This window comes from Mustela lutreola, chromosome 7 (assembly GCF_030435805.1).
Source record: "Mustela lutreola isolate mMusLut2 chromosome 7, mMusLut2.pri, whole genome shotgun sequence".
Classification (NCBI taxonomy): Eukaryota; Metazoa; Chordata; class Mammalia; order Carnivora; family Mustelidae; genus Mustela; species Mustela lutreola.
Genome location: NC_081296.1, coordinates 30,411,762 through 30,437,817, shown reverse-complemented (window position 1 = coordinate 30,437,817; position 26,056 = coordinate 30,411,762). Strand labels below are relative to the sequence as shown.

At 34.0% G+C, this 26,056-nt stretch overlaps 1 protein-coding gene across 6 annotated transcripts in view; it reads left to right on the top strand.

Annotated features, from left to right (window-relative positions):
- UBE3A (ubiquitin protein ligase E3A) overlaps positions 1 to 26,056 on the top strand; it is a 92,690-nt gene that overhangs the window by 63,682 nt on the left and 2,952 nt on the right. For all 6 annotated transcript variants that reach the window (XM_059180226.1, XM_059180225.1, XM_059180228.1 and 3 more), the window contains 6 exons: positions 5,067 to 5,211; positions 8,388 to 8,593; positions 9,256 to 9,420; positions 10,951 to 11,106; positions 11,201 to 11,274; positions 25,702 to 25,845. In XM_059180226.1, coding sequence (XP_059036209.1) covers positions 5,067 to 5,211; positions 8,388 to 8,593; positions 9,256 to 9,420; positions 10,951 to 11,106; positions 11,201 to 11,274; positions 25,702 to 25,845 — 890 coding nt within the window. The remainder of the gene's footprint in view (positions 1 to 5,066; positions 5,212 to 8,387; positions 8,594 to 9,255; positions 9,421 to 10,950; positions 11,107 to 11,200; positions 11,275 to 25,701; positions 25,846 to 26,056) is intronic.

The window sequence follows — 26,056 nt, the reverse complement described above, 5'->3', positions numbered from 1 at the left end:
AAAAAAAAAAAAATCCAAGGTTCTACCATCTAGAGATTCAGACTGGGAGTTCATTATAGAGCCTAGGAATTATATTTCTAGTAGTGCCCCCAGATACTCTGATAAAGCCATACTGCAAACCAGTATTTGGGAAAGATGGCTCTTTGTATGGTTTACAGATATGTATTTATTGAGGCCATATTTATATACAATTATACATTTAGGAGACTGGCAGTCTTTGAGAGGATGATGAAAATAGCAGGTTTAGAGTAAGGATTGACGTTGGTGTATGACTTGGTTCAGATTAGTCAGGGAATCCTAGAATTCTGTGTAGGGATCTAAAGACTGAAAGGAATGGCTGAAATGGAGAACTCTATAGGAGAGTCCGGAATAGGGACTAAAACAGATCAAAGTGATAGACACAAATAAATAACCCCACTACCAATTGGTTCTGCTCAATCCCTTCTAAAAAAATCATTTTTTTTCTGGCCTCTAACAGTGCTATCTGTCCTAGTCCCCACCATTTTCCTCATCAAATACTTTTGGTTATTATTGAAATAAAACTCGATTTTTTTATTTAATAATTGACCGATAGTGCTTTAAGAATAAGATTATCCTGTGCTGCTCTGAGTATGATTAATTGTATCTTATACATTCACTGTATTGTGCTCAATGCAGTGATCATTATTGTTTCTTATAATTTATTCTAAATGAAATGAAGAACTTCATGCGTAATTTAATGTTCTCAAAGGAGATTAAGAGAATTAAGTAGATCTTCTTAGATTCTCGGGATCCTGTAATAATCTAAAACAATGAAACTTGTCAAACTCCTTAGCTTTATATGTGAGAAAAAAGAAATTCTGGCCTACAGAAATTAATGGTAGAATTGGAAGTAGAAGTCAGGGTTCCTGGTCTCAAAAGCAGATGTGATTATTTGATATGACTGTTACCAAACATCTAAACTTTATATTTATACGTAAGATATAAAAAACTTTCCTTCATCTGTTTTAGAGAATTGAAAAAAATTAAATATATTTGGATAATCTAAAGATGTTATTGTAGCCAGTATCTTAAAGGTAAAGTGTTTAACCATAGAATCTACTAAGTTGAATGAAGTTGCCATTCTTAGAGATCCTGGGTTTTCTCAAGTATTAGAGAGGTCTGTTTTATGTGACTACTACTACTACTACTTAAATATCTTTACCATTAAGGTATTTTTTTTCAATTATGGATAAAGATGACTTTATCATGAGTAATAGCCCAGAATACTGTAAGATTTTAAAGGATGGGGTTTTCCTTTTGACTCTTGTAAATCTGGCAAATATGATATTTTTATTATTAAGATGTCATCCTACCTAGGTATTCTGGGAATGCTTTGATACCAGATCAGTTTTAAAAAAATGATCTCCAGGATTTCATCATCATGGCCAATTAAAAGTTCAGAATTTGAAAATCATTTTGTCCAACAATTGATGAAATCAAGAGTCTTAGTAAGAAGAGGAAGTCCTATAAGGAAGAGGTAGATGTCATTGTGTCCAGTCTATTTTTGTTTATTTTTCCTCCAAAATCTGTCTTTTGCCAGTCTTCATATTAAATTAATATACCCTTCTTTAAGAAATTCTATATATAAAAACACAGGTCTGTATACTAAGTGATTTCCGTTCAGAGATGCATACAAATTCTCCTTGTCAGAATAAATGTTCACTGACATAGTCTTTTAAGTTTCCACATATCCTGCTGCATTCAGGACAGCTTTTGATTTTCCAAATTCTGTTTTAAATGGTATGTATATATTACAGAATGTGATAACACCTTTATTGTTCAATTCAATGGGTCAGAAGTGGTTGTTTTAAGAAAAATAAAATACATGCAGTGTGTTACTTCATAATGGCCTTTGTCAAAATGATAACTGGTAAATTTTATGTTACAATTAAAAGTAAAAATTGTTATTTAAAGGTAGGCTACCCATGTATACATAAATGATTAAAAGTATTCCAGAACCCCTTAATATATACCTGATAATGATAATCTAATAAGATAATAATGGGAAATTTTTGCCTGCAGAGTTCATTTGCCACCTGTTTTTCAAAACATTATTTCAAAACATATTTGCATTTAACATCCTGAATCTATTTTAGATGTTTATTTTTAAAAAAATGCTTAAAAATATAGAAAAGCACAAGGAAGAAAATAAGTTACTTGGTAGTCATTGCAGAGAACAGGAAGGCATAGTATTTAAGAACTTGCTGCCTGAATTCAAGCTCTGTCCTACCATTTACTAATACTGGAAGCAAGTTATTGAATCTCTTATTACTTTGGGGTCTTCATCTGTAAAATGAGCTTGAAATTACTGGCCACATAAGGTTGTGAAAGTGAAGTGAATTGGTGTATGTGAAGTGCTTAGAATAGTCCCCTGGTATGTAAGTGCTATATATTGTTGTGTTATTTTTACTGGAATATTTTTTCTGTCATGTCTGGTTTGTTCGGTTTTCAGGCAAGCCTGAAAACATTTTCCATACAAGTTAAAGTAACAATAGCAACAAAAACTAGTGCTATAAGGCATTGTTGTACAGGGAATTCATCTGTTTCACATGTATTTATTTATTCTTAAAATAGTGTTCTCATTTCAAAGACGAAACTAAAAAAGATAAAGCTGTATGTTTACAATTACAATGATAGAAAATGACGTTGAATTATTTTGGCACTCAGTGGAGATAGATAGTAATATTTAATATTAAGAATGAAGATAAATTTGTTTCAGTGTCATATTAAGTGTCTCTGGTGGAGCTAAGACTGCAGCACATGGTCTCAGAATTCTGTAGAAACAACATCAAATCCTTTAAAAGATACAGTCACATTGATAATGGAGTCTGCTCTCATTTATGAATGTTACTGAGGAAGAACTATAGGAAGCATAATTTAAATACCAGATAATTTTTTTCACCTTGGAATGCATTATACTTTTGATGTAAGCAGGTTTGTCTTTGTGTTATAAGGGCATATATAAACATTGACTTATATTCCTTTAACACCTAGGCAGGTGGGAACTGGAAGAAGGAAACTAGGAATGCGTTCCATGGCAATATGGGATGTTGGCGTGATGGGTAAACCACATTGGAGCTGATAATTCTAATTTAGTTCTCAGCATTCTTTATTTTCTGGCTTGAAACAGGTTTCCAACTGGAACTATTTTTCCCCAAGGTTATTTTCAAAACTTGGGACAAGGCTATAGCACCAAATTTTGTGAATTTTTTGTTCAAAAATCAAAGTTGTTTTAAAAGGTTGCAACATGATATGTTTCCTTAATATTGCCCATTCTAGAACTCTTTGCTATATATTTTTATTAAGCCTTCACATCTTTCAGTATGAAGAGTACTATTCCTTTTTTTTCTTTGCAGATGAGGAAACTGAGGCTTACCTGAGTCGCTTGCTAAAATTTAAATTTTAAAAGTTAAGCGATAGTTGGAACTAGTACAGAGTATTCTGTCTCAGTCTCCACTACACGCTGTCTCAAAAATAAGTTATCCTAATATAACTTTGCATAAAAATGATTTTGTAAATATTAAAGATCTCTGTTGTGCAGCACATTACTTAAAGCTAAAGATCCAAAATTCACAGAATTACAGAATCCAAAAGTTGAAGGTATCTAAGAGAGCATTTCAGCCTTTGTTCTTAAAATGTTTTTGACTGAGTCCCAAGTAAGATATTTTGCATAGCATTAGGTGTACACGTGCATATCTGTCTCTACATATAATTGAAATAGAAGTTTCAGAGAACAGTAGATGCCATTAGTATGTGGAGTATGTTCTGAGTTTTTCCTCCAATTGTTGGTTTTATACTGCTAAATGAACGGACTAGGCTACTCAATAGGGAGTCTCAATTGGCTGTTTGAAAAACATTGATTGAGGACAACTGGCTTCATTTATGACTAGGAAATTTTATTTTATTTTTTATAGACATGCTGGACTGTTCAAACTAGTGCTGTTACCTAAAGTCATTACTTTAGGACTGTAGTAAAGTTACTTTGTTGATGTTTGAATTGCTCAAAACCATTTTTAAAATTCTAGTTGGAATAGTTGCAGTTACTTGAACACCCTTATTAAATATTCTGTTTTGGCAAATTTAAAAAATTTTTAACAGCCAAATGGCATTTAAAGTCAGCGTAGCAAATAAGATGGGTGAACAGTCAGGCAAGCTGTTAGTAAATCTCAGTAAATCTCAGATACATTAAAAACAAAAAATGCAGTATAATTTCACATTAGAATCTAGTATGGATTTTCACATTAATTTCTTAATGACTGAGATCAGTTACTATGTATATTATTCTGTAAATGCAAAGAAGTATCTGGTAAGGCTTTATAGTTAAAAAATGCTAGATACTAGGGTTTGATATCTTGTTAGTAAGAAATGAGGAGTAAGGATATGAGCAAGCGTATGTCTCATCTGCTTCCAAAAAAAAGTGTATATGAGATGTGCTGTGATCAACTAAGAAGTGGCAATTTATACTAAGTACTATAAGAGACCATAAATTGTTTCCCTATTTATTCAGGGTGTTTTTTCTCTTAATTGAAATTGTTTTCTTAGTTTCTGTTCTATTAAACATAAAGAACTACTAGTCAACAGATTTGAAGCCAAACTTTTATACTCCATTGTTTTTGTTGAAATGATTTAGTTTGAGTAGTCTCATATGTATTTGGCTGTCAAGACTTCTTTTCACTTCCTAACCTTACAACTCAGGTTTGTTATACAGAAGTAACAACAACAACAAAAAAAACCAAAACTTTTAATTTTCTAGTATATGTTAATTTCATAACAAATCCGTAGTTAGAAAGTAACCTTTTATAAATCTGTGCTGGTTTCTTTACTGTCCTATTTTTTTCTAATATCTGTGAGACTGAATCTTTGCCTTTACTGGCTTTTTACCAGTTTGCTTCCTGTTTCCATTTAAAACGGACCAAAAGTCAGTATTTTTTATTTGCTCCATAGCCCTACTCCTGGTTTTTATTTTTTGCTTCTCCTTACTTTTATTTTGCTTTCATTCTTAAACTGGCAGTCATATTCTTTTACTTTATCTTTTCACTCATTAGCTAGAGATGATCGCTATGGAAAATCCTGCAGACTTGAAGAAACAGTTGTATGTGGAATTTGAAGGAGAACAAGGAGTTGATGAGGGAGGTGTTTCCAAAGAATTTTTTCAGCTGGTTGTGGAGGAAATCTTCAATCCAGATATTGGTAAATATTTCAGTGATGTGATCATTATGTCGTATCTTTTGAATTAAAGGTTTATTTACGAGGGTTTATAAATATTCTCAGTTACAAAGAACAGTAATAGGTTTTGATGTGGATTTCCTAGAGTCACGGTTAATGACGGAACTTGTGGGTTTGGGGTACTGATTTGTATCACTCATTTACTCAAGTTCTTACTTAGATTACTTAGCCAAATACTTTACTACAGGACATTACCTCGTAGTTAAATAAACTGAAAACACTTTAGAATGGTACTTTCGAACAACTGAAAGATTTCTTGCTCTTTTAATTCTAAACATTTGTCAAACTCACAGCATTTCTGAAATAAGAATTTTAAACAGTGGTCTGAAGGATATTGAGAATGTCTCACAAGTGTATCATGCTCAAAGTTTGGAAACCCTGACTGGGTATCAAATTAATTAGGTTTTATTTGCTACAGGATTTCATGGGGCGAAATATTACATTGTTTTCCCAACTCTTTAAACTCCAGAACTCTCCTACCCCACATTTGCCTCCCAGAAATGTTTTTTATTGAACAGTTTGGGAAAAATTGATCTGTATATGTCAGTCTGAAAGTGAAGGATTTGAGTTTTACTGATAAAAATGGGTAAAGTAGAGCTGGTAAAAGAGTGCAGCATCTTGGATTGTATTCTTAACTGTGTAGTATAGGACTGTGTAGTTCTGTAATATAACCACTAACTTGGTTACTAGGTTTGCTTATTTTTAAAACAATGCATGACAGTTACAGGAAAAGAATTCCATTAAATGTACTGTCAGAGTTGTGAAGAATGTGACATAGAATAATGCATATATCATTTCCATTAAGCTTTGAAAATTGAGCTTGTTGATTCTCAGTATGTAAATTGAATTGACTTTTCTGTTCTTAGTTGGTAATATATATACATACATATAAGTGGAAGTAGACATTTGAGTTCATGACTTATATACAGTTAAGACTACTTTAGCTAACGTTTATTAATCAGAAGCCTATGTAATTTCCACGTAATTTGCTCAAAGTAAATCAAGACACCTAAAACCGTGCCTTTTTTGTGAAAGAAAATTAGTGATCTTCTTAGGTTTGGTAAACCTTAGCTCTGGGTTCCTTTGTGTCTCGACTTGTTAAACATCAGCTGTAAAGCATACTAACATTATATGCAGAAATACTTTCAAGAGAAAAACATAATATTTAATAGTTCCACTTGATAGTAAGGTAATTGAAATGATAGTAGTTAAAACTATAAGAAATGAATATTTTAGAAGAGCCACTTTTTATGGTGCATTTCTTCCAGGGACTGGCAAAAATGTGCCCAAGATGGAATCACTTTGAACCTTAAAATTATAATCTTTCATAACACAGATGAGAGTAATGGCCTCTATAATTTATATTCTGATTCATTTGTAGTTTATTGCTCTTGAGACCAAGGACATACATTTGTGATATTTCATCAAATTTATTTATTAATTGTAATTATTTTTTACTGTTCTTGATAAAAAAAGTTTGGATCTAAACTGAAATTCAGGTGAGAATTGGATAATTTTCACTTTTATTTCATGAATATTAATGTCATTAAAAATATGTCCTAGCTTACTTTATACTTTGATGATCCAGGGAACATTTTACAGTTCCTTTTGTATTGAACTTAAACTAAATATAAAAATAAAAAAATACTTTTAAAGCTTTTAAAAATCTCATAAGTGAATGTATTTATATGTCATACTGATTTCTCAAGTTTGTGCTTTTGGACATTGCCCCTTTTTTCAGAACTAAGTTTTGTTTTTTTTTTTTTGTTTTTTTTTTTTAATTTCTTAAGATTTTATTTGACAGAGAAACGGAGAGCAAGGAAGTACAAGCAAGGGGAGTGTGAGAGGGGAAAACAAGCTCCCTGCCGAGCAGAGAACCCAGTGTGGGGCTTGATCCCAGGACTCTGGGATCATGACCTGAGCCTAAGGCAGTCTCTTAATGGACTGAGCCATGCAGGCGCCCCTCAGACCTAATTCTTAAGATATTTTCATTCAGTTGCACAGTAGCAATTGAAAAACATTTTAGCAAAGTGAGAAAAGTCATAAATTCATAAAATACCATGTAACCTTCTCTTTAGATACTCTGTCTAAAGGGAAGAAGATAATTCTGCTTTAGTAATGGTATTCACATAGGTAAAACCAAACATTCCTAGTTTTTAAAATGAATGATACAAAAAGATTTCTAGGGCGCCTGGGTGGCTCAGTGGATTAAGCCGCTGCCTTCGGCTCAGGTCATGATCTCGGGGTCCTGGGATCGAGTCCCGCATCGGGCTCTCTGCTCAGCAGGGAGCCTGCTTCCCTCTCTCTCTCTCTCTGCCTGCCTCTCCGTCTACTTGTGATTTCTCTCTGTCAAATAAATAAATAAAATCTTTAAAAAAAAAAAAAAAAAGAAAATCTTTAAAAAAAAAAAAAAAAAAAAAAAACAAAAAGATTTCTAAGCTTGGGTTTTGAATCATGAAGACCATGTAAAATTGAAATAAGACTATGAATGCAAATTACTTTTGTTTTATTTATTGGCTCACAATTAATGTGTATATTAAATAGCTTTGGGTTTTGGATATAATCTAAGTTCATCAAACTTATTTAAGCTTATGTACGTGGCTTCATCTGACTTTGTTTGAAAGGTGCTAAAAAAAAACCTCATGGGATCATTGCACTTTTCAAAAAACAAAAACTTTTCTTGGATGAAATTCAAAACTATATTTTGAAATCAGCACATGTAGATTAAATATGTTTTAATAAAGCTTTTTTTTTCTTTTGGTTTTACATTTATTTTCAACTATTCAGTGGATAAAATATCAATACAAATTAAGTTATTGTTTGTATTAGTAGACAATTAATAATCTATTAGTAAACAATTAGAGAACTTTAAGGAACATTTTCCCTACCTTCTTGGAAAATGCAGCCAGAATTTCTTACTGTTTTGTTTCCATGGCTTCTTAAAATGACATACTACCATTTGCCACAATTTATAACAATCATGTATGAGCTTTGGTCTCTCAAGTGTTAATGTAATAGAGAAAAAAACTTTGTACACTTACTACATATAAGTTTGTGTTATTATTTTATATTTATATTTGTATTCATCGGTCTTTAATAAAATATAAAAGTAATGTATTTTTTAAAATAATTTTTTATAGGTATGTTCACATATGATGAATCTACAAAATTATTTTGGTTTAATCCATCCTCTTTTGAAACTGAGGGTCAGTTCACTCTGATTGGCATAGTGCTGGGTCTGGCTATTTACAATAACTGTATACTGGATGTACATTTTCCCATGGTTGTCTACAGGAAGCTAATGGGGAAAAAAGGAACTTTTCGTGACCTAGGAGATTCTCACCCTGTAAGTCTGTAATTTTTTATTTTATGTTCAGATTTTATTTAAAAGCAAAACTAAGGTTTAATTTATGTAAAAAAATTAGTTTTCATTTGAAATCATTTTTATTAATATTTATACCTAGTGAGATAAAGTCATTTTAATCTGTTAAAGTACCATGAACACTTAAAAACTCAAAGGGGAAATATAACTGTCAGCAGGCAAGTTTTGTAGGATTGATTCTGTTGGAACAAGTTTTGTTCTAACATGTCATTTAGGATTTGGGGTTTTAGGTCTTTATTGTTTTTTGTTTTTTAATGAAGCCACATGAGATTTCCAGGTGAAATCAGAGCTGCTCTGGAGAGGGGGTTTGGTGGCTACAGTTAGTATATCTGTTTCTGTCCCTACCCCCTCCCTCACTGTGAGAAACCTCTGAGGTTCTCTCATAGAGTACAGTGAAAATCCATTGCTAAATTGATGCTCGGGTTTTCTCAGCAGAGAATTAGATCAGTGTCTGTCAGTCTTTCTGTATCGTAAACATTTGGCGACAGAGAAGATGCTTTTCTATGCTTTAGTTCTAACTGTCAGGTTTTTTGTTTTTATTTATTTATTTTTTTCTTCCCTAGAAGAAGGATACAAATTATTTTATAGTACTGTGGTAACCCTAATTTTTCATTTTTGGTTGTTAGGTCCTATATCAGAGTTTAAAAGATTTATTGGAATATGAAGGAAATGTGGAAGATGACATGATGATCACTTTCCAGATATCTCAGACAGACCTCTTTGGTAATCCCATGATGTATGATCTAAAGGAAAATGGTGATAAAATTCCAATTACGAATGAAAACAGGAAGGTAATAAGTGTTTTAATACCATTATTGTCTTTGTCTCTTTATTAACAGAGTTTTAAACAGTAATTTCTAAAGAAGTAGCAAATACTTCATACAAAAACTCAAGAAATCAAGTAATCAAATTCCTGTAAATGAAATAGCTCATTTCCTAAATCTTGAATATAAGCTGGTATGAGAGCCTGTAGTTGGGCACTAAAGCCCTTTCTAAGAGAGAGGACAGGAGTAGGAGATAGTGAATGAAATAGTATGGCTATAAAAAAAGCAAGAAATAGTGTGTTTCTGATACTACACTTCACATGGGAGAGGGAACAGGGACATCATGATTAAGATCCTTCTCTCCCCACAAGTGATGATTATCTTCAGTTTATACACATATATATGTGACTTAAATATGCTAGTGAAAAGTGTTGAATCAGATAGGTTTTTTGTATCCATTCGGAAATTGGGAATAATCCAGAACATGACAGGAAAATTAAGATAATAAATAGTAAGCCTTAAAAAAATTGTTTATAAAAGCATAATTTTTGATAAAATATTCTCCAAGTTAGGATACAAAGTGCATTTATTTTTATGATTTGATACAGTAGCTTATGTATCAAGTAAAACACCAGCATTTTTGCTGAACTGGATACAGTAGGCCCCTTCTCATATTGTAGCATAGACAGCATGAGGCTTCCTGGTTTGCTCAAATCAGGTACATTGCATTGTTAGCTTTTATAAATAGATGTATACGATTTATCTGTGTTTGCACACCTGGTTGAGGGATTTCAAAATTGTATTGAGGTCCAGCTTTTATATTCAGTCTTGCTTAATATAATATCAAAATTGAAACTTATATGTATATTTAGTTTATGTACATGGCCTTTTTATAGTTCAGTATTGGCTATTGCAGAGAGCTGTGAAATTATTAAAGTTGCAGGCATACCTTGTTTTATTGTACTTTATTGCACTTTGCAGATGTTTCTTTTTTTTTTCCCCCATAAATTAGAAGGTTTATGGCAACCCTGTCTTGAGCAAGTCTGTCAGCACCATTTTCAAACAGCATTTGCTCACTCTGAGTCTCTGTGTCACACTTGGGTAATTCAGACTTTTCAAACTTTTTCATCATTGTTATATTTGTTATGATCTGTGCTCAGTGATTATGACTCAAACCTCAAATGATGCTTAGCATTTTTTGCAATGTATTTTTAAAATTAAGGAATGTACATTTTTTAAGGTATTCTGTATTTCAAATTTAATAAACTACAGTATAACATAATCATAACTTTTATATGCACTGGGAAGCCAAAAAATTCATTTGACTTACTTTATTGCAGTACTCACTTCATTGCAGTGGACCGAAATCAGATCCACAATATCTCTGAGTTATACCTGTGTTTTCCTTTGTTATGTGTAAGGTTTGAATCTTTAAAAATATTCTTGATTATTGTTCTTCGGGAAAATAAAAACAAAAGGATATGCAGCCCAGTATCTTGTTGTGTTTTATTTGTATAGCATATTATAAGAAGTTCTTGTGGTTAATGTTTTCTGCAGGAATTTGTCAATCTCTATTCTGACTACATTCTCAATAAATCAGTAGAAAAACAATTCAAAGCCTTTCGGAGAGGTTTTCATATGGTGACCAATGAGTCTCCCTTAAAGTATTTATTCAGACCAGAGGAAATTGAATTGCTTATATGTGGAAGCCGGGTAAGAAAGCAAAGTGTCTGCAAAAATATCCAATTGATTTATTGTTTATAATGGTATGGTATATATATTAAGACATATTTTCTTGAATTTTCAGAATCTAGATTTCCAAGCACTAGAAGAAACTACGGAATATGACGGTGGCTATACTAGGGACTCTGTTCTGATTAGGTGAGGTGCTTAATTCTTAAAAGAAAGATTTAACTTGTCAATGGGGTGTGTAGTTAATGCATTAGAATTTCATCTCTCTAGGTATTACTTACCAAGTAAGCAAACTCACGAATTCTCAATCTGTAATATTAGAAATGTATTTGTAATACAGTCACCAGTGTATGGTTTATTTATCGAGTGAAGTGTTTTATGTAAGTCATATGTTTTCTTCTGCATTTGGGATAGAAATTATCTAATACTCCTAGTGATTCTGATTAACATGTGCTTACTGCTGGTTAGAAAATGAGAAAATAGAGCTACCATCTCTGAATATTTCTCCTTTCTTTTGAATTCTGTGTTTGTGAGCTGTTATTCTCCACCCTATATGAAACACTTTTTGTGTGAAATGTTACTTTACTTAATCGTTACAATCACATGCCAACATACATGTTAATATGTATTTTACCCCTGAAGAAACTGAGCCTCAGATTTTCTCAGCAAGAGGGAGAGATTCCCTATCTTTTCTGCTTTCAAATGCCCTTCCTACTGTACTATCTCCTTTTCTGTACTACACAATTCAGACTTAAAAGACATAGGTTTCTTCCTGCCTTGTAGAGATTGGTAAAAGGGAACAAAGATGCTTTTTTGATGCCCCCTAGTGGGATAAGGTGGAAGAAATGCAAATATATTTTTGCAACCTCGGTTCCTGGAGGTTGTCTCAATTCAAACTTATTTTGTCAACATATATATGAAAATATTAATTCATTAAATAGGATCTACAACTAGTAGGAAGTTGAAGACTTGGAATAGTTATTATAATACGAGGAAAAAATTGGCAATATCGGTATCTTGGTATTTATTTCATTTAAATTATTCAGGATTCATTGAAGTGAAATGAATAAAAAAAACTTTGAAATTATGTAATACATTTCAGCTAAAAATTAGTAGTATAACATTGGTGTAATATAAAATACCAATAGAAATATTTTAGTTTTTAATATTAAAAATAAAATTCTAGTACAACTTACCACAAATAAGGTTAATGAAAATGAATTATTCAAAAAGTAACTATATGTAAAATGTGAACATTTAAAAGTCTAGCATTAATAAAAATAAAGTGTGAAAATGTTGACTCTCAAGCAAGTTTTTGTGTATATGTTTTCCAATTGCTGATAAAGCTCTCCCTGATTTCATTTGACTACTGAGAGACTTAGAAGTATCTTTTTCAGTGGTCTTCCTTAGTGTTTTTGGATTAGTGTTTTTGGGTGAGAGGCAGGGACTACGTTTCTTTTTAGTTGATAGTTTCTGTTTTAAAGGCTTGGTCAAATTCACATTTGATTATTTTCACTTCACAGTTAATGCGATTAATTTCATTTTATTTTTCAGTACTGCATCAGCCTTTTATTTCTAGATAAGCCTAACATAGCTTTGGCCTTTCAGTTTACAAATATGTTCCTCTGTTTATTTTACTAAGATTTTGTTAAGGTTTTTTGGTCTGTATTCATGAGGAATATTGACCTATAATTTCCTTTTTTTTTTTTTTTAAATACACATCAGGTTTTTGCTACCCTTACGTAATGAGTTGAAAGGAGTACTGTTCCTCATTCTCAGACATACTTGTATAAGATTGGTATTTTTTTTCTTAAATATTTGCTCAAATTCACCAGTGACACTATCTGGGCCTGGACATTTCTTTGTTGGAAGGTATTTTGTTTTTGGGGATTTTTTAAGAATTTTATTTTGAAAAAACTATAGATTTTTTGGATTTTTCTTTTATAATACAGGTTGGAGGGGCACCTAGGTGGCTCAGTCAGTTAAGTGTTTGCCTTGGGCTCAGGTCATGATCCCAGAGTCCTGGGATCAAGCCCCACACTGGGCTCTCTGCTTGGCAGGGAGCCTGCTTCCCCCTCTCCCTCTGTGCCTGACCACCTCTCTCCCTCTGTCAAATAAATAAAATCTTAGAAAAAAATAATAAAGTACGGGTTGGTACCCTGTACCCTCCATCCACTTTCCCACAATGGTAACATTTTTGCATTACTGTAGCACAGTATCAAATTCAGAAAATTGGTACTGGTTCACTCTATAGACCATAGTCAGATTTCATCAGTTTTTCATGAACTTATTTCTATGTATTTGTGTTTCTGTGTATTTCCATCACATTACATAGATTTGCATAACTAGTATTATAATGATTGTGTACAACTCTTTCATCACCAGAAGGGTTCCTTTTGCTCTCCTTTTTTTAGGTGTGCTCATATTCCTCCAGCATGATTGTCTTGAGATCCATCAACTTTGTGACATGTATCAACAGCTCATTCCTTTTTTTGCTGCATAGTATTTTGTGACATAGATGGACCATATTCAGTTTAACCTTTCAGCTGTTAAAGGACACTTGGATGTTGTCAGTATTTGGCTGTTAGAAATAAAGCTACTAAACATTTAAGCAGAGATTTTTGTGAGAACCTGTTTTCATTTCTCTGGTACAAACACTCAGGAGTGCAATCCTAGGTCATATGATAAGTACATGTTTAATTTTTTAAGAAACTGCTGAACTGTTTTCCAGAGTTGCTGCACCATTTTACATTTCCCTGGGGAATATACGAGTGATTCAGTTTCTCCATATCATTGCTAGCATTTGGTTGTGTCAAAATTGTTAGCTTTATCCATTCTGCTAGGTATGTTGTAATGTCTTATTGTGTAGTAATTTGAATTACGCTTGATGTCAGTGATGAGGAGTATCTTTTTTTGTACTTACTTGCCATCGGTATATTGTTTTTGGTGAACTGTTTTTTATTTAATTGTTGAACTTTGAGTTCTTCATATATTCTAGTCCTTTTTGAGGTAGGTAGTTTGCAAATACATTCTCCTACTCTTGTGGGTAATCTTTCCATCTTAACAGAATCTTTTGCATGGCAGAAATTTTTAATTTTGTTGAGCTTTGATTTTTCCTTTTGTGGATCATGTTTTTGGTAAAGTCAGATATAAAACTCTGAGCCAGCCTCAGGTCCTGAAGATACATATTCTCTCTCTCCCTCCCCCCCCCCCTTCTCTCTCTTTTCCTAAAAATTTTATAGTTTTACATTTTATATTGAAGTCTTGGTCTATTTTGAGATGATTTTTATATAATATATAAAATTCAAGTCAAGATTCACTTTTTTGCCTATGAATGTCCACTTGTTGCCATATAATTTGTTGAAAAGGCTGTCCTTCTTTACTGAATTATTTTTGCATCTTTGTAAAAAATCAGTTTATAATGTTTGTGTGAATCTTTTTCTGAAATCCCTGTGTTCTTCCCTTCATGTGTGTGCCTATCCATCCCTCTGCCAGTACTGCACTGTCAGTACAGGTAAATGGTAAGCATTAACATCAGATAGAATGCTTATTCCTGTTTTAAATGAAAGATTTCTTGCCTTTTCCATATTTTAGCTACTCTTTGCTTTAACATATAAATTTCGTATTCACTTTGTCTATGCCTACAGAAAATCTTGATAGAATTTTGATAGGAATTACACTAAGATCAAATTGGGGAGAATTAACATTTTTATTATGTTGATTTTTCCAATCTGTGAATACAGTATAGCTCCCCATTTATTTAGGTCTTTTTAAAATTCCTTTCTTCAGCATTGTAATTTTCAGCACATAGATTCTGTAGATGTTTTGTTTGATTTATACCTAAGTATGTGATATCCTTTGTGGTGATTGTAAATGGTATTGTATTTTTATTTTATTTTAGTGGCTTGTATTTTTAATGTTGGTTTCCACGTGTTGTTAGTATATAGAAATGTTTGTTTTGTTTTGTTTTGTTTTATAATATGTTGAACCATTTATCTTTTGGCCTTACTGAACTCCCCCTTTAAAAGGTTTTTTTGTTTTGTTTTGTTTTTTGAGACATCTTGGAGTTTTCTGTATAGACAGTCATGTATTCTGTAAATAAGGATAGTTATGCTTCTTTTTAAATTTGTATGCCTTTTATTTATTTTTTTTTCCTACCTTATGCTGGCTAGAACTTTTACCACTGTGCTAAATAAGAGTAGTAAAAGCAAAAGCCTTGACTTGTTTCCGAATTTAGGAGAAAGCATTTATCTTTATTAAGCTTGACATTAGTGTAGTTAGTGCTCTCTCTACAGATTCAAGGAGGTTCCCCTATATACCTTGTTTGTTAAGTTTTATTGTGAATAGGCTTTTAGTTTTTGTCAGATGCTTTTTCTGCATCTATTGATACAAGCATGATTTTTCTTTTTCTTTTTTTTTTTTTTTTTTTTAAGATTTTATTTATTTATTTGAGAGAGATCACAAGCAGGCAGAGAGGCAGGCAGAGAGAGAGGAGGAAGCAGGCTCCCTGCTGAGCAGAGAGCCAGGTGCGGGGCTCGATCCCAGGACTCTGAGTTCATGACCTGAGCTGAAGGCAGGGGCTTAACCCGCTGAGCCACCCAGGCGCCCCACATGATTTTTCTTTATCCTCTGTTTGATATGGCACATTGCATTAATGGATTTTCCATTATTGAACCGGTGTTACATATCTGAGTCATTTCCATTTAGTTCATTGTCAAATTTGACTTGGTAATTGGTTAATGATTTTTGTGAGTTGATGAAAGATACTGGTCTGTAGTTTCTGTCTATTTTTAATGTTGTCTTGGTCTGGTTTTAACATCAAGGTTAATTCTGGCCTCATAAAGAATTAGGAAGTGTTCTGTTTTCCAGGAGAGCTTACGTTAAAGTGGTACTAATTATTTCTTCCTCTCTTTTTTTTTTAAGATTTTATTTATTTATTTGACAGATCACAAGTAGGCAGAGAGGCAGGCAGAAGGGGGGGGGGGAAGCAGGCTCCCTGCTGAGCAGAGAGCCTGATGTGGGGCTTGATCCTAGAACCCTGAGATTATGACCTGAGTTGAAGGCAGAGGCTAAAACCACTGAGCTGCCCAGGCACCCCGGTACAAATTATTTCTTAATTGTTTCGTGGAGTTCTCCCAGGAAATCATCTAGGCCTAGAATTTACTTTTTGTGGAGGATATTAGTTTCAAATTCAACTTTTTCAGTGTTTATAAGATTATTAAAATTATCTTTCATATTTGGTGAGCGGTGGCAATTTGTGTTGTTCAAGGAGTTGATCCACTTTATTAAGGTAGTCAAATTTATGTGTGCAGAGTTCATAATATTCCATTTTTATCTGTTTGATGTCTGCAGATCTGAACTATCATACCCTTCTTTATTCCTCATAGTGGTAATTTGTGGAGTTTTTTTCCCTTTTTTAAACTTGTTAATCTTGTTTGAGAGGTTTGTTGAAATTACTGATTATATTGAAAATCCAGCTTTTTATTTCTCTGTTCTTTTCCTGTTATTAATTTCATTGATTTCTGCTTTTTATTGGTTACTTCCTTACTTTGGTTTATTTGCTCTTCTTAAGAGTCTAGGTTACTGAGGATAGAAATTGATTGATTTGAGACCTTTCCTTTTTCCTAATGTAACCATTTAGTGCTTTAAATATTATTCTCATCCTTGCTTTAGCTATATCCCATATTTTTATGTGTTTCATTTTCATTTTTTTCATGTGTGTGTATTTTTTAAGATTTGAGACTTTCTCTTTGTAATTTAAACAAAATATATTGTTGAATTTCCAGGGTTTTTGGCTATCTTCCTCCTCTGTTACCGATTTCTGGTTTGACTCTTTATAATCAGAGAACTTAACTCTTCCTGACTCCTCTAATACTTTTGAATTTGTGTATTCTGTGTTGGTGGGTGGAATGTTCTATAAATGTTGATTTAGGTTGGGTGGAATGTTCTATAAATGTTGATTTAGGTTCTGGTTGTTGATGACTTTGCAGATGACTGATTTGTATTTCTATGAGATGCTCAGAGAGAGGGGTGTTGAGTCCTCCATAATGGTGGATGTGTCCATTCCTCCTTTCAGCTCTATCAGTTTTTACTTTATTTTGAAAATGTTTTGATTGGAACATACACTTTGAGCCTCAGTATGTCTTTTTGGTGAGTTGATCCTTTATAATTATGTGATGTGCCTCTCTGTCTCTGCTGATTTTTTTCCTCCAAAATCTACTCATCTGTTAATTTTCTTTAACACTTTTTTAAAATTAAACTTTTTATTGTGGAAATAATTATAGATTGGCATACAGTTATGACCATTTTTCTCTCAGTGGCAAATTTTTATAAAATATTAGTACAGTATCACAAGTAGGATGCAGTCAAGATACAGAAAAATTCAATCACTATAAGAATTCCTCCTCTTGTTGCTCTTTTATAGGCAGTCACACCTATATATCTATACCTTTACCCTATCCCTAACCTCACTCTATTCCCTTATCCCTGATAACCATCCATCTTTCCTGTATTTCTTTAATTTTGTAATTTCAAGGATGTTGTATAAAGTGAATCACATATAATAATAATATGTCACCTTTTGGGATTGGCTTTTTTGACAGTTACCCACATTTTTTTTCCCACAAATCAATAGTTTGTTTCTGTTTATTGATGAGTAGTATTTATTCCTTGATATGGATTCATCAGTCTTTTTAATTATTTGGCTATTAAAGACTTCATGGTTGTTCTAGTTTGGAGCTATTATGAATAAAATTGCTATGAATAACCATGTGTGGTTTTTTAGGTAAACACAAGTTTTCATTTCTCTGATAAATGGCAAGAGTGCACTTGATTGTTTTTTACTGTTGAATTTGAGAGTTCTTTGCATAGTCTAGATACACTACTTTTATCTTTCCTCTAATAAATTACTTTTTCATATATGTAAAAAATCAGCTGAGCATATTTCTGTAGGTCTCTCCTGATATTTATCTCCTCCTCCTTTTACCTCTGTCAGGTTTTGCTTCATGTATTTTGAGGCTCTGTCATTTAGTATTACCTTTTTTTCTTTGTCTTTTTTTTTTTTTTTTTTTTTTTTTTTTTTGGTACGTACCCATTTGGAGTCATTATGTCTTTTTATTATTATGTAAGGTCCCTCCTTAGGATTTTAATTTTCTTTGCTCTGAATCTAATATGAATATACCATTCTTGTTTTGTTTTGTTTTAATGTTTGCCTGGTATCTTTTTCTGTTTTACTTTCAACCAATCTGTTGCTGAATTTGAAATGACTTTAGAAACAGTTAATGGTTCTTCTTTTTTTTTTTTAATCATGCACTTTGTCAGTCTGCCTTATAATTAATATATTTAGACAGTTCATATTTAAGGTAATTATTGATAGGTTAGGGTTTATGTCTACCACTTTATATTTTCTGTTTCTCTCTTTATGATTGCTTGTTTCTGTCTTTTTGCCTTCCATGGGTTAATTACTCATACATTTTTTTTTTTTTTTTGGACACACTTTGATTTATTTTTAGTGTTTTTTGGGTTGTATTGTTCAGTATAGTATTCTTCCTGGTTGTTCTGTACGTATGTGAGAGTGGATCAACACCTCTTCCAGTGAAGTATGGAAACCTTGCTTCCATTTAGATTTCTTTTTTTTTCTCTTTTTTGTGTTTTAAGGGTTTTATTTATTTTTTAAGGTTTTATGTATTTATTTGACAGAGATCATAAGTAGACAGAGAGAGGGGGGGAAGCAGGCTCCTCGCTGAGCAGAGAGCCCAATGGCGGGGCTCTATCCCAGGACCCTGGAATTATGACCTGAGCTGAAGGCAGAGGCTTTAGCCCACTGAGCATCCAGGCGCCCCAGATTTTATTTATTTATTTGAGAGTGAGCAAACATGAGAGGGGAGAGGGTCAGAGGGAGCACAGACTCCCCACTGAGCAGGTAGCCTGATGCAGGATTCGATCCTGGGACTCTGGAACATGACCTGAGCCAAAGGCAGTTGCTTAACCAACTGAGCTGCCCAGGCACCCCCCCCCCCCCATTTTGATTTCTTTCCCCACTTTTAAATATTGTCTTGAATATTAATGCTGTTGTGATTTTTGTATCAGTCATCACATAGGATTTACAAAATTGATGAGAATGGCAGTCTGTCGTATATACCTGTTTCTGCTATTTCCATTCTTTTTTCCATTGGCTTTAAGAGTCCCATCTTTTATTACTCCTTTTAGTTATTCTTTAAAAAGACAGGTCTGGTAATGACAAATTCTTTTAGTTTTCCTTTATCTGGTGATATCTTTATTTTCCCTGTGTTCCTGAAGAGTAGTTTTGTTTATGCCATTTGGGGTTTGTTCAGCTTCTTGAATTTGTGGGTGTGTTTTTTGCCCAACATGAAAGTTTTCTTCAAATACTTTTTCAGTCCACTCTCTTTCTTTTCTTTCTTTCTGTGGCTCTAGTACCAATGTCTAGTCATTTGTCATTGTTCCGCAGGTACCTGAGATTCTGGTTTGTTTTTGATTTTTTTGTTTTGTTTTGTTTTCCAGTTTTCTCCCTTGTTCAGTTTTTTATCCTCTATATTTCTATCCTCTATTACTGAGCCCATCCAGTATTTTTCTCTTACCCTGTGTTTTTCAAGTCCATAATTTATGTTTGGCTCTTTTTTTTTTTTTTTTTTTTTAAATGATAACTTCTCTTTCTTTCTTGGGATTTCCTATTTCATTTGTGAAAACAATAGAACTTAAAATTGTAGAATCATTTTTATGATGACTGCATTAGAATCCTTGTCAGATAATTCTAGCATCTTATTTTTTTTTAAGATTTTATTTGTTTATTTGAGAGAGAGAGCACAGAGGGAGAGGGAGAAGCAGTCTCTGCCTGAGCAGAGAGCCCCATGTGGGGTCTTAATCCCAGGACTCTGAGATCATGAACTGAGCCGAAGGCAGATGCTTAACTGGCTGAGCCACCCGGGCACCCCAGTTCCAACATTTTACTCATCCCAGTGTTGACACCACTTGATTTTCTTTCCTTCGTATTGTAGTTTTGGATTGTGTCCTGGGCATTGTGTCTGTTAGGAGATCTGGGTCCTGTTTACACTTTCTTACTTTAGCAGGCAGTCATCCTGTTCATACTATTCAAGTGTAGCATGCAGGTGCTGGCATACTTTTTTGTGGGTTGTAGTTCCAGTGACAGATTTAGTTTTCAGAGCTTTTGTGCCATTGTTCTGCTCTGCTTTATTTATCTCATTCCATGAGGGCTCCCTGTGGTCCATGATCGTGTTGCTTTAGGGAGGTGAAATTAACAGCTTCCCCAGGCTGAGTTGCACATGTATCAAGCCCATAGGGCTGGAAAGCTCTTCCTGGGCTCCATTGTATTATAGCAGGATCCCCCTTGCTGGTGCTTGCGGCCATTCAGTGTCTGTGGACTAGGAGGGACTCTGAGGCTCCACAAGAAGGGGATCACTTCCCGGGCCAGCACCTCTTGTGGCAGAAATCCCCTGCCAACTGTGTGTCTGGGTTGAGAAGAGGACTCTCAGGCATGGCTTCTTTTCTTGATTTAATTTAAGTTTTTAATCTTCTGTTTCTGTTATATTATCATTGTGCTTATTTATCTTGTGGTTCCTCTAGATTAATTTTTGCTTCCTCAATTTGACATGACTTATTTTTATTTCCAGCTATTCCCTAGTTCTGTCATACCTTCCAGAATCTTTTTTCATTAATTCTGAAATTTTTCTGAAATTTTGTCGGAAATTTTTTTCTAAGTTAGTTGTCCTTTCATAGGACAGCTAACTATTGTCCTCTACTACTGTTATTTAAAAATTTTTAGCTTCATTTGAAATTTGTTTACAATTTTCATGTTTTTATTGGCAGATGTCGATGTACTCTTATTCTCTATAGAGATATCATTCCTATGTGTACATACACCTATCATTCCTCTCTAGTAACTCTTAGTGTTTGTGATCTTTTCTGGTGTGCTTTTTAAGTGAGATGAGTTTTCTCATATTTGGAAGAGGGAGAGATAGGCCAGGGCAGATTTTTCATGCTTCAGCTCTGTGCATTGTATTTTTGCAAAATGATTTAAGAAAAAAGAAAAGTACATTTCTTTGAGTTTTTCTTGTCCTTTTTATTCTTGATTTGGTGAATTTGGACCTTATTTTCAGCAGTTTCTCCTCAGTTTCAGAAAGAAATTCAAGGGCTTTAAGGGCTCAGAGCTTCTGCTGTGTACTGTATCATGATCTGCATTTGCCTACAAATTGTGTAACTCTCTTTTAGCTGTCCTCTCAAATTGTCCTGCGCTTTCCAGTGGATTGGTGGTTTTGAGGTTCTCTTGCTCCCAGGGCTGTAAGAAACCCAGTTGCCTTCCTTTTGTATCCTCACCCACTGACATGGATACCAACCAGGTATTCCAGCTGTCAGTGTGTGTTCTATTCATTTACATGGAAGGATTTGTGGGGGGATATCTTGTCACCTAGTTTTGAAGGTGTTATCTATAGGTCTTCCATTTTCCCATCCAATTAGCTCTGGTTTTACGGGAGAGAGTAGGAAGATTAAAAAGAAAAGCAAAAACAAAATAACTGTCACTGCTACCATCATCTTTCCCAAACCTCTTAATCTGTATTTCTTCTGATTTTCATATCTATTAGTATCCTTATCTGAATCCATTGTTTCCCTGGGGCTTGCAAAATGGTAATTTGGGGGAAAAAAATTGCTTCTGTTAATTCTACATATATACCTGGTGTTCTTTTTCCTCATCGGTAGTTGTTACTTGATTACTGTGTAAAACAGTTTTACTGAAAAGGCACAATAAAAGGTAATTAAATATTTAAGAGTAAGGAGTTACTGTAATAATTTGAGTAGTAACAGTTGGGTTTGGAGTTTAGTTGGTTTTGTTTTTTATTTTGTTTTTTGCCTCTTTCTGGATACTGTTTTGAACTCTTAGATTTTTATATATTGAACGTGTTTGAAAGTCATTATTCTTAGGGATGTTCATACTGCTTAGTCTTGGTATGCTTCTAACATCACTTCATTTTACATTTTGAAATTTTTAGCTCACCTGGAGCTAACTCTAGGAGTTAACTCTAGGCCTGAAATAAGCCATTTTTAGAAGAAAATCTTGGGGAATAGGGTCTTTAAAAGTCAGTTTAGGGCACAACGTTCTTTCGTATGGCTGACTACTGTTACTGTGTGAAAGCAGTATAGATTATTAATATTCCTGGACATAGTGTTTATTTCCAGCATTTTGCTATGAGAAGTAATGTCACAGCGAATCATACCTGGATTATTCCATAGATATGTGTTCCAGATATATACATTTTTTCTTGTTCTTTTGTGTTCTCTATGTCCCTACTAAAAATTTTGGTCATTCCTTTGGTCACCATAGAAGTTAACCTTCTGTTTCCAAATTTATTTTGCATATTTCTTGAGTATATTCGAGTATTGTCATTCTTTTTCAGATTTTTTTTGTTCATTTCTGAGTTTTGTATTTCTGATTAATGGTGTTCTTTTTGATCTGCTATTGCATTTTCTCTTCATGTTGGAATATGGGATTTTCCATTTTTCATGACTCAATTTTTCAAGTATACTTTTTTCTGCTTGACAATTTAGCTTATTTATTTGCTGAACTTGTTTCATAATTATTTGGATTTTGGAATTCTGTTTCTCCCATTTTGTTTCTATTGGTTGAGGTTTTCCTGGACCTGCTATTAGTAGATCTCCTGGTACAGTGGGGAGAAATTTGGGTGGCATAAGTGGTCTCTTGATTGAATGGGTCCCTCTTTTGTTACTATGGTAGCAACAGTTTCTTTAATATATGGCTATGCGGTCTAGCACCTTCTGATTCTTCAGCTCCATCTTGTTTAAGGCCTGAATCTTTCATTAGCTGCTTCCATTCCATTATAGCCAGAAGCTACTTTCAGGAGACACCTCTGCCTCCCAGGGTACTCCCCATCACTTCCCGGCATCATGCTGATCTGTCATTTTTTTAAAAATTAACATATAATGTATTATTTGCTTCAGGGGTACAGGTCTGTGAATCATCATCAGTCTTAACACAATTCACAGCACTCACCATAGCTCATACCCTCCCCAAAGTCCATAACCCAGCCACCCTGTCCCTCACTCCCTCACCCCCAGCAACCCTTAGTTTATTTCCTGAGATTAAGAGTCTGTTACAGTTTATCTCCCTCCCTGGTCCCATCTTAGTTTTCATTTTTTCCCCTCCCTACCCACCACAACCCTCCACCCTGCCTCTCAGATTACTCATATCAGAGATATCATATGATAATTGTCTTTCTCTGATTGACCTATTTCGTTTAGCATAATACCCTCTAATTCCATCCACGTTGTTGCAAATGGCAGGGTTTCAGGTGTTTTTTTTTTTTAAATGACTGTATAGTATTCCATTGTATATATATTTATACACACCACTTCTTTTTTATCCATTCATCTGTTGATGGACATCTGGTTTCTTTCCATAGTTTGGCAATGGACATTGCTGCTATAAACATTCGGGTGCACGTGCCCCTTCAGATCAGTGCATTTGTATCTTCAGGGTAAATACCCAATCATGCGATTGCGGAATTGTAGGGTAGCTCTATTTTCAACTTACTGAGGAACCTCAATAAGGAGGAACCTCCATAGTGTTCTCCATATTGGCTGCACCAGTTTGCATTCCCACCAACAGTATAGGAGGGTTCCCCTTTCTCCACTTCCTTGCCAACATCTGTCGTTTCCTGACTTGTTAATTTTAGCCATTCTGACTGGTGTGAGGTGGTATCTCACTGTGGTTTTGGTTCTACCTGTCATTTCTACCCTGGTACTTTTCCAGGGCCCGCCCTTTTAGCCACCCCATTGCACTTACCTTTCTTTAGCAGTTCACTCTTGAGGTGAGGGTTTGCCCAGGGTGAAGTCTAACCCATACTATTCTGCACACCCCTGTCTTCTGTATTGCTCTTGTAGGACTGTGATAGTTTAGGCTCAGGTGTTCATACTTCCAGCTTACATGTAACTTGGGAGTTTGCTCTTCTGTTTTCTTAGTTTTAATCTAAACTTAGGTTATGGGTGTTTTTATCAGATTTCCTTTTTTGATCTGCAATAGGTTTTAGGAGATGTGAATGGGATGTGATCCATGAACCTATCACTTAGGGAGAAATGCAGAAGTTTTTTCCTTCATTTTCAGTTTTCTAAATAGTTGCATTCCTAATTCAGAATTTTAATACAGAACATAGCACTTATAGAAAGAGAAGAATTTCATTCAGTAAGTGTTTTCATTGTCTAAACTGGTAGTAACCCCAGTATTTTAAATTCTAATTTTAAATTCTAGAGAGAACCAAATAAATAAATAATGTAGACAGACTGGTCAGGGTACCCTTCTATCTGCCTTTTCAGGTGTGGGTGGTTCAGTTAGGCTTCAGAGCACTCCTACAGTGCTCTGATAAGAAGACTCGATGACTACCCATTTGCAGGGGAGCTAGCTGTTCTGCCCTGACAGAGAGCTCTGGGCCATAGGAGACTTTCTTCTTGTCAGCCACCCAATAGGAATGATCTGACTGTGGAATGATTCTAATTCTTCCTGAAAATGCACCTGCAAGTTCCAATGTCTAATTTCCTGTTGTTATGATGTAGTTCTTTATTGTGTTCTCCAGGTGAATGGGAGGTTTGCAGGAACTGAGGAGGGTGTTAGACTATCAGGGTAGAGAAGTGGGAGGACATTGAAGGAGAACCAAGAAGTCTATTAAGCTTCTAACCCTGTCAGAAGTATTGGCATTATACCAATAAAAATGCCCACATTTTAGTAATAGAAATTGTATACTGAAATACAAGGATATAAAAAACTAGAATTATAATTACACATGTAGGAAGTGTGACATTCTCTGCCAAGATTCTGGAAAGAGCTTTTCAAATAAATGTTAAAATATATTTTTTTCCTGAAATTTTTGAGCTGAGAATTAGTGCATATTGTTAAATTTATGGATACCTCATTATTCATACACTTATGCCAAGATTGCTCTTAATGAACTTCATTTTGTCTTTAGAGTGACTATAACAAGCATCATTATAATAACATGACTTCTATCACATAGATTTTAGGAATGTCAGGGACTAAATCATTGCATATAGCAGAAATACCAGAATTATCCCCATCCCTACTTCCACAGCCCACAAAATCAAAAGTGTTCTGGTTTAAATAAGAAATTGTGCCTTTGTATTACTACTACTACATGTGTGTCTGTGTGTATATATATGTGTTTTTATTTTTATCCTTAATTGGTATCACCTCCCTCCCCCCAATCTCGTATTTTTGATTTACAGGATTTGAGTTTTGGGTTTTGTCTCTTATTCCTGATAATATTTTATGAGTATACCATAGTTTACATAATTATTTCCTGTTATAGGACACTTCAGTTTACCAGTTATTACTGTTCTAGATAATGTAGCCATGAACTACACCTTTAAATGTTTCCGTAAGATAAATATGCATCAGTAATTTGTAGATCCTTGATCACCAGGAATGAATGTTTAGGGTTTCTGATACTAACTTCCAGGTTATCTCCATAATACAGTTTTAATAAGTCATAAACTTACATTAGTACTAATTATAAATGAAGACCAAACTAAAATCAGTATTCTACCTTTTCTCATTAGGGAGTTCTGGGAAATCGTTCATTCATTTACAGATGAGCAGAAAAGACTTTTCTTGCAGTTTACAACAGGTACAGACCGAGCACCTGTGGGTGGACTAGGAAAATTAAAGATGATTATAGCCAAAAATGGCCCAGACACAGAAAGGTAATTATTAAATTGTGACTGTATACCTAGAACCTTAAATTCCATGTCACAGACATGGGAACTGTCCGGGAGCTTCTGAGCACTTTTAAAAGTTTTATGTGGAACTCTCCAAATCACATGAACTGGTAATTCAGAGAATATTTTGCTGCTTTTGTTTGAAGTAATTTTTAAAACACTGGCCTAGTTCAAAGCCATTAAAGGGCTCACTTGA